Source organism: Saccharomyces eubayanus, chromosome XV (assembly GCF_001298625.1).
Source record: "Saccharomyces eubayanus strain FM1318 chromosome XV, whole genome shotgun sequence".
In the NCBI taxonomy this organism is placed as follows: Eukaryota; Fungi; Ascomycota; class Saccharomycetes; order Saccharomycetales; family Saccharomycetaceae; genus Saccharomyces; species Saccharomyces eubayanus.
The window spans coordinates 683,399-694,530 of record NC_030974.1 but is presented as its reverse complement, the minus strand read 5'-3'; the positions used below and the strand labels follow the sequence as shown (position 1 = coordinate 694,530).

Genomic DNA, 11,132 nt, shown 5'->3' with positions numbered 1-11,132 from the left:
CAAAAAAAAAAAAAAAAAAAAAAGCGTAACTTCAAAAGGGATTTAACGAACTCCAGAGGCCTCTTACGGACAACAAAAAGTCCTGCCAGCATGCTCAGAACATTCCAACGATCATTCATCAAATTTCAGACGCCCTCATTGGCCATCCGTAAGCAATGCTTCAGAAGACAATTCGCTAATGCGCGCTCCAGTAAATACCTGGGACGTTCTGGTTCATCGGTTCGTTATTGGCCTTGGCTCACAGCATCGGCATTGATTGCCACCTCTTTGTGCCTCTACGATGAGACGATACAAAATGACGAAAAGAATGAGGGTTCTTTACCCCATAATGAATCGGTACAAGTAGATTCAAGCGTATCGGATTTTCCCCTCACAATTACAGCCCTAAACTTCCCCGTCTCTACAAATTTTAAACTGCTAGGATACGGCCAAAGACATGTCACATTTCTAAGGTTCAAGGTTTATGCCTTGGGCCTATATTTAGCTGAAAATGATGAAAATCTGATTGCAAACACTTTCAATGAAGCTTACTTGCATAAATATTTCCTTGACGTGGACGATTCCAAGACTCCCAAGCAAAACCTGGCTAGATTTTTGAAGCAGGATGATTCAAAATCAGTCATGATGATTGATGATTTACTGGATTCGGGAATGAGAATGTTGGCAAAGATAACACCTGTGAGAAACACAGATTTCAAGCATCTCAAAGAGGGTTTGGTCAAAACTATTTCCAAACATCCTGATGTGGTTAACAATAAAGAAACTTTGGAAAACGGGCTGGAAGAACTAAATAAAGCCTTTTCACGAAACGGATCCGTTCGTAAAAATGATGACTTGATCATCGAGTTACTAGCTAACGGCGCCTTACAGTTTTCGTACCATGATAATAAAAACAATGAATCTGAAATTATGGGATTGGTGAACAACCAATTAGTCGGTAAATTTTTATTCAGTCAATATTTAAGTGGCGACAAATCTCCTTCTCCTCAGGCTAAGAAAACCGCTATTGATAAATTGATTACACTTATGTAAGCATCGGAAGCTCAATCTTGTTTATAATTCTACACTATTTCTATTCGTATATGCCTATATTTAAATATATATATGTATTCCAACAAAGGCAAAACACAGCTCGCTTGGCCTATTCGTCGCCCTCGCCGTCTTCATCTTCATCTCCACTTAATTCGATAGCTGGTATTTCAAACTCTTCATCTTCTTCACCTTCACTTTCCTCTGCTGATTTCACTTCAACCTTTGTTTGAGCCACAATTGTTTCCACAGTAGTTCCCTCGCTAGTTTCCGAGGTTGCCTCTTCCACAATTTTAACCTTCTTATTCATCGACGTGGTTTCCCTTTCGGAGACTTCTTCTACTGATCTCTTTTTGAATACAGCGGCATCATCAACTGGTCCAGAAACTGTTCGTTCAGGCTCAGGAATAACTACATTTTCTAAATTGTCCAATGCTTTAAAGGCCTTCGTGTCTACAATCGCATGCGAATATGATCCAGTAACGCTGTTCCCTCTCTCACCCATATCTTCTTCTTCTTCTTGCTCCTCCTGTTCGCCCAAGTCCAAAGGTTTGTGCAATTGGTAGACCATACCAACAGGGACCTTTGGATGACACAGTAGTTCAAATAAATCATCGTTGGCGTTCTTCAATAATGATATAGCAATGGGCAAAATGGATACACGTTCATTACCTGGATGGAGAACTTCACAACGTAGAAGGTTAACAAAACTTTCTGGAATATAACCAAATTCTTCCTTCAATCTTAGAGATTGAGTAATACTATATTTCAAAATTTGAATATGTGGTGTGGAAGGTAAAATCCAGTTATTCAAAGAAGTAATGAAAAATTCATTGATTTCGTTCGACCAATCTATGGAATTTTTGAACACAAACAGCTCTGGATGTGTAAAAATATCGGATAGTGCACCTTCGTTGTTTTTGTTCTTCTTTGATTGCTTAGTTTTAGTTTGCTTCAAGTTACCTTTCCGGCTTTTAAATAAAGAATCAACTAAAGTCCTATCACGGGATAGAAACAAGGCGACATCAATTAATTGAGATACAACACTGACTGTGTTCAATTGATGCCCTAAATGGGACATAATCATGTTTACTAGTCTGAAAACTGTAAAAAATTCATATTTTAATGACCCGACTACATTGAAATCGATTTCATTGTTACTCTTTTTCTTTAATGGGATAAAAAGTTCAATGGAAGAAAGAATTCCTTCAAAAAGTGACAAACCACATTTGCCGTATTTTGAAACCACATTTTCCCATAGCCTGATACCCTGGAATTGGATTTGAGGCAAAATGTTATTGATGGAACCATTCAATTCATTATCACGACGCAACTCTTTCTTCAAAGGTAGATATTTTTGACTGACACTTAATAAAACTTCACAAACAGAGTTGATACTACCCAATGGAACTCTAATGGGAAATGGAGTAGGTAAAGAGATAAATGCGACAAGCATGTCAACTAATAATGACAAACGTTGTGGAATTTCCCATAAAGTTAAAGGTGCGTTGAAATCTAGTTTCAGTTTGGGCAAAAATTCGACTTCGTTGTTCGATTCGATGTCAACTGGTAAAGCCTTGACCAATTTCTGTAGTTCATTATCTTGTTCAAAATCCAAGATTTCTTCACACAATTGAATGATAGGCTTGAATTGAGATAGAATAGATAACAACCCTGTTCTCCAATTGGCATCAGGGTAAACTTTGTGATGTGCTTGGGATTCGTCATCGTTTGCATTGCTTGCTTGAATTTTTAACAGATGCAAATAAGCAAAGTTCTCACAGACTAATCTTTGAGTCTTTGAGCCTAAAGACGCGTAATCAGATTTTATCAAGTTTGTTAACACAATGCGAAATTTATTAACAAATGGCTTGAAAGTGGTGGTATTTCTCTTTAAGATCTTTTTTAGAACCGGCAAAGTCAGTTCAGGCTCGTATTGAGACAAAGTAATTAATGTTGGAATGATGGCCTTTAATTTGGGCACTAATGCTTCTCTTGATAAAGTAGGTTTGCTTTTCACTAAATCAATGATAACTGCCATAGAGGAAACCAATGTATCAAAAAGTTGTTTTCCGTGTGACGAAGAGACAACGGATGAGTAGAAGCCGGTTTTCTGTTCCAGTCTAGAATAAATAGCAGCTAATAATTGACCACCATGAGTAGATAGAATCAATGGATTGTAAGCGCAAACTACGACAGAAGTATGGCACCCTTTCCAAAGATCAAAGTCATTGCTTGATCTAATCAACTTCAAAATCTTTGTAACAAGAAAGCTTAGTTCAGACTTCAGCAGATGTTCATCGATATATAGTGGAGATCGTAAAGTGGTCAAAATGGTATGGAACTCATTACCTTTGGCGAATTCCAAATTTTTGGCCAGCGTGGAAGCAGCAATAAATTCCTCAGACATGGTTGGAATTTGGCTTTTCTTGTTTGATTATTATTAAATTGGTAATTACGACTAATTCACTTTCTCACTTACTATATATATATATATTCATTATAGGTTGATATTGAAAAATTTTCTTGCGATGAGCCGTCCCCAACGATAAAGAAAAATGTAACGATGGATAAATAATAAATGAATGAAAAAGTGCATATAAGATATCGTTATGTGAAACTTTTTGTTTTTGGTGTATATATATAAATATATTTAAAATGCTTGAATCAATCTCTATATTCAGATGCATCGACAAATTCGTCACTCTCTCCGTTGGCATAAACGATCGAGTCTTGTTCAGGCTTTTTAACAGATGATGTTTGATCCTGCAAAGGATTATTAATTACGTTTGAATGCTCTATAACTTCTATTTCCTCATCTTCGCCGTCTTGATTTTGCATGGTCAATTGTGCAAGGTCTTCTCTTAGCTTTGCTTGCCTCCTTAACATTTCCAGTCTACCTTGTATCCCAAGTAAAACAGGTAAAATTTCCTCTGAAGATCTTAATGCTGATTTTAAATGTTTATGGTTTTTCTTTGTATGCTTGTCATTTATGGAATTCAGTTCTCCACTCTTCAAAGTCAGTAACCATTTAAGCCACAACGGAAGCAGACGTTGCTCATTCCATGGATTCTGTGTTATTGGCTCTGATACTGTTGAAAATATTCTGCTCAAATGGTCCAATGAATTAATCTTTGTAAGAATGAACTTTTTGATTTCAGATTCTGTCCAGCTTTCGGAAGCCAGATCGTCCAATAATTCTGTTGAGTTAGATTCTAAATGAGACAAAAGAATATTGGAGATTTCTGCTTGTTCTGATTTACTAACTTTCCTGTTTATCTTGGTTTCGGTTTTCGCCTTCTCATCTTGTGCTTCTGGCTCAATTTTCTCTACTTCTGGTTGTTTTAGTTCTGATTCATCAAGCTTGGTTTCTTTTCCTTCATTGATGGTAATATTTTTCTTAGTAGTGATTTCATTCAAGGAAATGGATTCAAAGTTGGGTTCATTGACATTCAACCAAGATATTAAGATTTTTTGCTTCTTGCTTATAGGTGTAAAATCAATGATTTCTAAGTCTTCGTTGACATTTATAGAGCAAATCCTATCGGCCTCACTAATTTTGAAAAAATGCATCTTCCCGTCAGCGGTTAAAGCCATTATCAAGTCACTAAAAATCCTTAATTTTTTCACTTGAACAGACCATACTTGAGCAGGGTTTGAATCACCGCTCAAATCATAAGCAGCTAATTTTTCTCTATCCGCAATTAACAAATATTTGCCATCCGAGGAAAATTCGCATGTGACAGCACCTGGTACTTCAAACTTGTATTTCGTAGAGGGTCTTCTCTTTGTTGGGTCGACGATATAAACCATTTGCTCGGTGATAACGCATACTACTAAGGTACCGTTTTGATGTAAGATTTGGAAATGAACTATGTCATCTTCCTTACCATCAACCAGAGTGAAAGTCTTAATTGGTTTGGAGTTATTGTATTGTAGTTTCTTGACTACTTTATCACTGTCCAAAATCCAAATATTAGATTCGTCTGTGTCTGCACCCAAAATTTCCTTCTTACTCTTGATGATGTTAACAATATCTTTACCATTGGAAGAATAAACAACGACTTTCCCATCAGGGAATCCATTTACAAAAAAGTTTTCGTATCTTTGGCCGGTGGATTCAGTACTCTCTTCATCTTCATCTAATTTTCTCTTGATGTTCAATGATTGTGTATCCACCAAGTCACTGCACCATCCAAAGAAGACCACATCAGAAACTTTCATGTCGTTTGTCTCATAATCAATATGGTTCACTAAGGAGCTGTTCACAACATAATCCTTAGTCTCATCAAGAGGATATATATCAACGTTATTCTTTTGTGCAACACTTGCTTGAAATGCAAAGCGTGTGGAGTCATGCGAGAAACTCGCTACCAAATCAAAAGAAGAGCCCATCACACACTTCAGTACGTATATAGATTAGGCTTTGCTCGGCGTTGTCTAATGTGCTGGAAAACAATTATGTATTTTGCTCAGTATATACTTATATGAAAGCTCCATCTCATCGTTAAATTTTTCAAAATTTTTCAGTTATTTCTATTCACCATATGAAAAAAATTTTCGCACCTCGTTGTGGATGACAACAATAACCAAATGGCAGAAAGATAATGAGTAGACTAGTACCTAAACGGTTGAGAATATGCCTGTTCAGTGTTTACTTGGGCATCCAAATTGGTGGATTTTGTGGGGGACACCTGGATGTGTAATAGAGAGGAGGGTTGGTTGATGGATCTGAGGTCTATTGAGCCCTTGAATGATAACGGAAACGATGTGCTTGACTTAAGGGAAGATGTCGTTTTGGTGTCCCGCGTGAGGAACTCTGGCTCCGTTGGGTTGTCTTCGTTGAATTCGTCGTGCGGTTCTACTTCTGGACTGGAACAGCAGTCCTTTTCCTGGTCGTCAATATCGTTAGTATTTGTTTCTTCCCCTAATTCGTTCTCATCGCATCCTATGTCAACTTCCACCTGCTCCTCAGGTTGGTCACTAAGCGTGTCTTCGTTGTTCAGTCCGTCCAATGCGTTCTCGCTCTTGCTTGTCAAGCTTCTACTGTTATGGTCTCTCTTGGCGGTAAACTCACGTTCCCCTTCTGGAACGTCCATATCTTTATAGCTCAGTATGATGGGTTCAGACCTATTTTTACCGAATTGTAGCACTGCTCTTTCACCGTCACCATAGTGTTTCAGCCTTCTTGCGTCCTCATAGTCGTCGTTGTCGTCCAGCGAGTTATCATGATCGCCGTCCAGTACAGTCCAGACAACAGGAACTACAAGGCATAGCAGCAATATAAAGATGTATATTCGAGTATCCAGTTCGCTCGACTGTCTTGAGATGAAATTGAACACTTTCCGCCAGCTTAATTCACCGGCATCGTGCTGCCCGACTGCTAAGACAGAATCATGCTTCTCGTCTACCAGGTTTTTCAACCTGTCTATCGTAAAGACTAACTCGTAGTCTACTTTATGAGGTTCTAGCCACCCTCGCCTTTCCAAATGCTTACGAACTGTCTTTTTGACACCTTTCAATACTGCTACAGAAAGGCCTACTGAAAATGCCCCTCGCATCACTGGAGGACGTGTCATGATTGTTATATAATACAGTTATGTTTTTTCAATGTCCTTTGATACTATGCACACACACACACACACACACACACTCGCACTTGACTCTAGTTGATAGTTGTTCTTGTCTGCCTTTGTTGCGTCCCTTCCCTTTTCCTCCTCTCATAAGGGGGTCTGTTATTTTTTGTCTTTTTTCACTATGATGTTCCGAACAATATAGAAGAAAGTTAAAAAATGCGTCACAAATTATATGAACTAGTAAGGAGGACGATGCTATGTAGAGGTATATATACAAAAGAGCAATAAGAGCAGGGATGCGTCATGCGATTGCACCGAGACTCATTAGGATCACTTGCAGAACGAGTTGCAGCGACCAAAAGCCGACCCTTCTCAAGCGCAAAGATCTCTTTTCATCGTCAGCGGCGTAGTTAGCAAAGGCGTCGTACACCTCTGCGCTCAAATCTCGCATCAAGTAGGAATCGTAGATGGTCCATGAGCCTTCAAAGTCGGATTTCTTCTTCACGATCCGGCACTTGATAGGAATGTAAGTTCTGTGAGAATTGATGTACCCTACAATGGGCCGGATCAATGCGCTATTAATATACGTCAGTCCCGAAGTGAAGAGGGGAATCTCGGCCTTGACGTTGTAAAGTCTTAGGGAGAAGTCCATAATGAAGTAGTCGATGGGGTCAATTTCGTCGACGGTGTGGGAGAATCCTGGCCGGACCAGGGGGAAGGACGAAGTGTATCTTTTGGCTTCCCTAATCAGGCGGTCCCCGATCTCTGTGAGAATTTCAGTTAGTTGCAACGAATCTGAAGCTGCATCTTCGTCGGGCAAAAGTACGTCGCCAACCATGTCAACCCGGCCCTCGTTGATCCATCCAAAGGGCCCCTCGATGCCGGCATTCAGATGGTCGATGTCCAGGTTGTCCACCCTGAACCTTGTCATTTGCTTCCACAGCGACGCGGAGTCCTGATTTTGGTCATCGGTCCTGAACTTCTTGTGAATGGTGAACATGGAATTATCGTAGGTCCCATTAATATTGTTGGCGTTTAGAATGTCGTAGAACAGCCAATGTTTCCTCAACTGCGGCAGGTCGCAGTTGAATATGCTTATTTGGAACGGCCGGAACCCGTTTGGCTGGTACAGGGTGCAAAGGACGTCGTTCATTGTGAATTTTGAGATTTCGAAATCTCCCGGTTGATATACGTTCAGGTAGTTCTTTGGGTCATCATCTTTCTTCCACGTCACGTGTGTTCTGTCTATAACGCCCCTAAGCCCGTTGATGGTCACTTCATCCAGGATGCCCTTCCCGTTGATCCATTTTCTGAAATTCAGCGATATATCCACCTGGTCGATGGTCAGATCGAACTGCGTGTAGTTCCCATTATCGAAGTCCTGCTGGTTGACCAGAATTTTTTCGCTAAGGGCCAGTTTCGCTCTTTGCAACGCATCCTGCTGCGAGCCCTTGGTAAACCCATGCGACACCTTGGGCCTTCTGGACACGAAGACCTTTTGGAAGCTGATCTTCCCAGACGACCAGTCCGGCACAATGGCAGTCTCAAACACAATCGACAACGAGTCATTCTTGGTGATGAACTTACCGATCTTGCTCGCGAGATATTCCTGCGCAAACACGGTATTGACCAAATACAGAACCAAAGACACGAATGTGGTCGTCCAGAAGATGAAAATGAAAATGTTGCTGACGAGGATCCATGAGATGAACGCGCTTATATCGTCTGAATTGAACGGCCGGGTGGATTTTTTCAAGAACCATCGTATGTTGATCTTCAATTTGGTGAAGATGTTATTGGTCTGCACCAGCAGCGAATCCCTCTCGGTGATATATTTCAAGTTGCGTTTCACCTCAGGAGGAGGCCCCCGTCTATGTTCTGGCTCATTGGAGTATGCCCTCGCAGACGGAGCTAGCAGTACCAATGACGAGTTTCTTGTTACTGTTCCTGGCGGGATCCCCAGGTTTCTTCGAAGAACTGCACTTCTAGCCCAGTACACATATCTTGGCACGGCAAACGGCCGGCACCTCCTAAGAAGAGGCCTGGCAAAAAGCAACATGTAACGAAGTGATAGCTTGCCCACTGTGACCTACGTGTGCTGAAACAGCGTGTGATTATAAGCTACTTTCTCTGTATGTCCTGCCCACGCTAGTAATAAATATTGGCCCAAATCCTTTAAAGGTGTAAGAGGGAAACGGCATTAAAAACTCATCGATCAAAGCCCTAGGTTTTTACAGGGCATTTTTAAAATTTTGGCAGGTCAATATCTCAATATAACAGGGTTGGTTTATGGGTGTATGGATGAGATGTTAGGTTTTGGTGCCTTTTGGTTAGGGCTTGCTATTTTTGAAAAATTTTCGTCGCTGAAAGAAAAAAAAAGCAAAAGTTGAAAGAAGGAAGGAACTCTGAGAAAGAACTAAAGTAGTCAGTCCCCTTTTGGAAACAGCCACACAAGCACTCACACACTCACATACTCAATTGATAATGTCTGTTATTCCAGAAAACGCCAACGTCACCGTCTTGAACAAGAACGAAAAGAAAGCCAGAGAATTGATCGGCAAATTGGGCTTGAAGCAAATCCCAGGTATCATCAGAGTCACTTTCAGAAAGAAGGACAACCAAATCTATGCTATCGAAAAGCCAGAGGTCTTCAGATCCGTCGGTGGTAACTACGTCGTTTTCGGCGAAGCCAAGGTCGACAACTTCACTCAAAAGCTAGCTGCTGCCCAACAACAAGCTCAAGCTAGTGGTATCATGCCATCCAACGAAGATGTTGCTACCAAGTCTCCAGAAGACATTCAAGCTGACATGCAAGCTGCTGCTGAAAGCAGTGTCAACGCTGCTTTGGAAGAAGAAGATGCAGGTGAGGTCGACGCCGGCGACTTGAACAAGGACGATATCGAATTGGTTGTTCAACAAACTAACGTCTCCCAAAACGAAGCCATCAAAGCTTTGAAAGCCCACAACGGTGATTTAGTCAACGCTATCATGTCTTTGTCTAAATAATGATTGGTATTACATATATATACATATATATATATATTTATATACATACATATAAATTATCTAGGGGTACGTAGTTATTCTAATGCAAATCACTTTCTTTGTCCTTCTCGGGGAGTGCAGGCTGTGCATCTTGCTTGGCCTGCTTGGCTTCGATGATAGCGTGTCTTTCCTTTTCCTCGTCTGCTCTGTGGTTGCATTGAGGGCATACAAAGAGAATTGGTCTGTCAGCTAATCTGTAGCAGCTAGATTTCCAATGGCATTCGGGGCATACGATTTTTTTGAAGGGAGATAGTGAATTTGTTGAGCTCAATTCGTTACCACCTGCTATCAGGCCGATGATTTTGTCAAACCAGGCGTCACTGTCCTCCTTTTTCAAGCCCTCCACATGGCTTTGCTTCTTGAATTTTTCCAATTCTGTTTTCAGGTTATTTAGTTCTTGGTATTTAGCGTTCAACTCGTCATCTAGGAGAACCATGGCATCGTCATTTTGGTCGTCTCCCGATGAAAATCGTTGAATAATCGAGCTCGTGGCGTTGTAATGGGTCTCTTCTTTCAACTTTTCCAGCTTCTTTTGATGGACGGCACGTAGTTTACTCAACTTGCGCAATCTGTTGTTGTTGTATAATGCATAGAGTTTGGTTAGCATCCATTTCACCAGGATCAGTGAACCTAGGCATAGAAACAAAGTCACTACGAGGTACGGCCAGTAGCCATGGTACTCCCAATAAGTGTAGCTCAAAGCCAATACCGTGAAAGCGGCTCCGTAGAAGGTTAGATTGGATTGCCATTGACCCAAGATCGTTTGGCTTTTTTTCAGTGCAGCATCTAGTTGATGGATTCGTGRGGTTATTTGCGAGAGATCTGCTGTATACTTCGTCACGAAGTCCTTATCCTTATGGGATCCTCGGATCCAGTTACCCACTGCGCTAAACATTGTTGGCTGATGTTTTCGCTTTTTGTCTTTACGTATTTGCTCTTCTAGATATACATCAATTTAAGCATCTTTACTTTTCACTTTTTTCCTTCCTTTAATTTTTAGTAGCCACTATTGGCATACCAAAAAGAGCCAAAAAAAGGATTAGAGTTCCCCAGTCCATAGAATAACACGGTAAAGGATGCCCAGCGTGAAAATAGGTACTGCTCAATGGCAGAAGCTGACACAGTCCCAGGAGAAACAAACCACTGTGATAACACCGCTGGGGATGACTATGCTGGAGATTCAAGGTGATCTGGAATTACCTAAGGACTTCTCGTCGCTGGCACAGGGAGATTCCCACCATGAAGCAAGGTTCAGCAAACAGGACGGTAAGAACGTAATACGGTTTGGGCTATTACAGCTTGACGGCGAGAGAGCTACTCTGTTTGTCGGTAAGAAACAGCGTTTACTGGGGAAAGTGACGAAGTTAGACGTGCCGGTGGGTATTATGCATTTCAATTCAAGCGATAATAAAGTCGAACTGGTGGACGTGGTGAAATATAAAATTATCTTTAAAGATAGACCTTTACCTATTATGTAAGTAT

At 40.8% G+C, this 11,132-nt stretch overlaps 8 protein-coding genes across 8 annotated transcripts; 3 read left to right on the top strand and 5 right to left on the bottom strand.

Moving 5' to 3' along the window:
• Window positions 1–90: 90 nt before the first annotated feature.
• Window positions 91–1,032, top strand: AIM18 (Aim18p; the record flags this gene model as incomplete). The annotated part of the gene is made up of 1 exon (XM_018365719.1): window positions 91–1,032. The coding sequence occupies one exon, from the start codon at window positions 91–93 to the stop codon at window positions 1,030–1,032; it is 942 nt and encodes a 313-aa protein (XP_018221974.1).
• A 109-nt stretch (window positions 1,033–1,141) lies between these two features.
• On the bottom strand, window positions 1,142–3,439 carry RIX1 (Rix1p; the record flags this gene model as incomplete). Its single annotated transcript, XM_018365718.1, has 1 exon — window positions 1,142–3,439. One exon carries the CDS (start codon window positions 3,437–3,439, stop codon window positions 1,142–1,144), a length of 2,298 nt encoding a protein of 765 aa, XP_018221973.1.
• Window positions 3,440–3,696: 257 nt separating this feature from the next.
• UTP9 (Utp9p) lies at window positions 3,697–5,424 on the bottom strand (the record flags this gene model as incomplete). Its single annotated transcript, XM_018365717.1, has 1 exon — window positions 3,697–5,424. One exon carries the CDS (start codon window positions 5,422–5,424, stop codon window positions 3,697–3,699), a length of 1,728 nt encoding a protein of 575 aa, XP_018221972.1.
• Window positions 5,425–5,645: 221 nt separating this feature from the next.
• On the bottom strand, window positions 5,646–6,608 carry NVJ1 (Nvj1p; the record flags this gene model as incomplete). The annotated part of the gene is made up of 1 exon (XM_018365716.1): window positions 5,646–6,608. One exon carries the CDS (start codon window positions 6,606–6,608, stop codon window positions 5,646–5,648), a length of 963 nt encoding a protein of 320 aa, XP_018221971.1.
• Window positions 6,609–6,906: 298 nt separating this feature from the next.
• Window positions 6,907–8,664, bottom strand: MDM31 (Mdm31p; the record flags this gene model as incomplete). The annotated part of the gene is made up of 1 exon (XM_018365715.1): window positions 6,907–8,664. The coding sequence occupies one exon, from the start codon at window positions 8,662–8,664 to the stop codon at window positions 6,907–6,909; it is 1,758 nt and encodes a 585-aa protein (XP_018221970.1).
• Window positions 8,665–9,089: 425 nt separating this feature from the next.
• Window positions 9,090–9,611, top strand: EGD2 (Egd2p; the record flags this gene model as incomplete). Its single annotated transcript, XM_018365714.1, has 1 exon — window positions 9,090–9,611. One exon carries the CDS (start codon window positions 9,090–9,092, stop codon window positions 9,609–9,611), a length of 522 nt encoding a protein of 173 aa, XP_018221969.1.
• A 79-nt stretch (window positions 9,612–9,690) lies between these two features.
• On the bottom strand, window positions 9,691–10,545 carry LNP1 (Lnp1p; the record flags this gene model as incomplete). The annotated part of the gene is made up of 1 exon (XM_018365713.1): window positions 9,691–10,545. The coding sequence occupies one exon, from the start codon at window positions 10,543–10,545 to the stop codon at window positions 9,691–9,693; it is 855 nt and encodes a 284-aa protein (XP_018221968.1).
• A 181-nt stretch (window positions 10,546–10,726) lies between these two features.
• CTF8 (Ctf8p) lies at window positions 10,727–11,128 on the top strand (the record flags this gene model as incomplete). Its single annotated transcript, XM_018365712.1, has 1 exon — window positions 10,727–11,128. One exon carries the CDS (start codon window positions 10,727–10,729, stop codon window positions 11,126–11,128), a length of 402 nt encoding a protein of 133 aa, XP_018221967.1.
• Window positions 11,129–11,132: the final 4 nt, after the last annotated feature.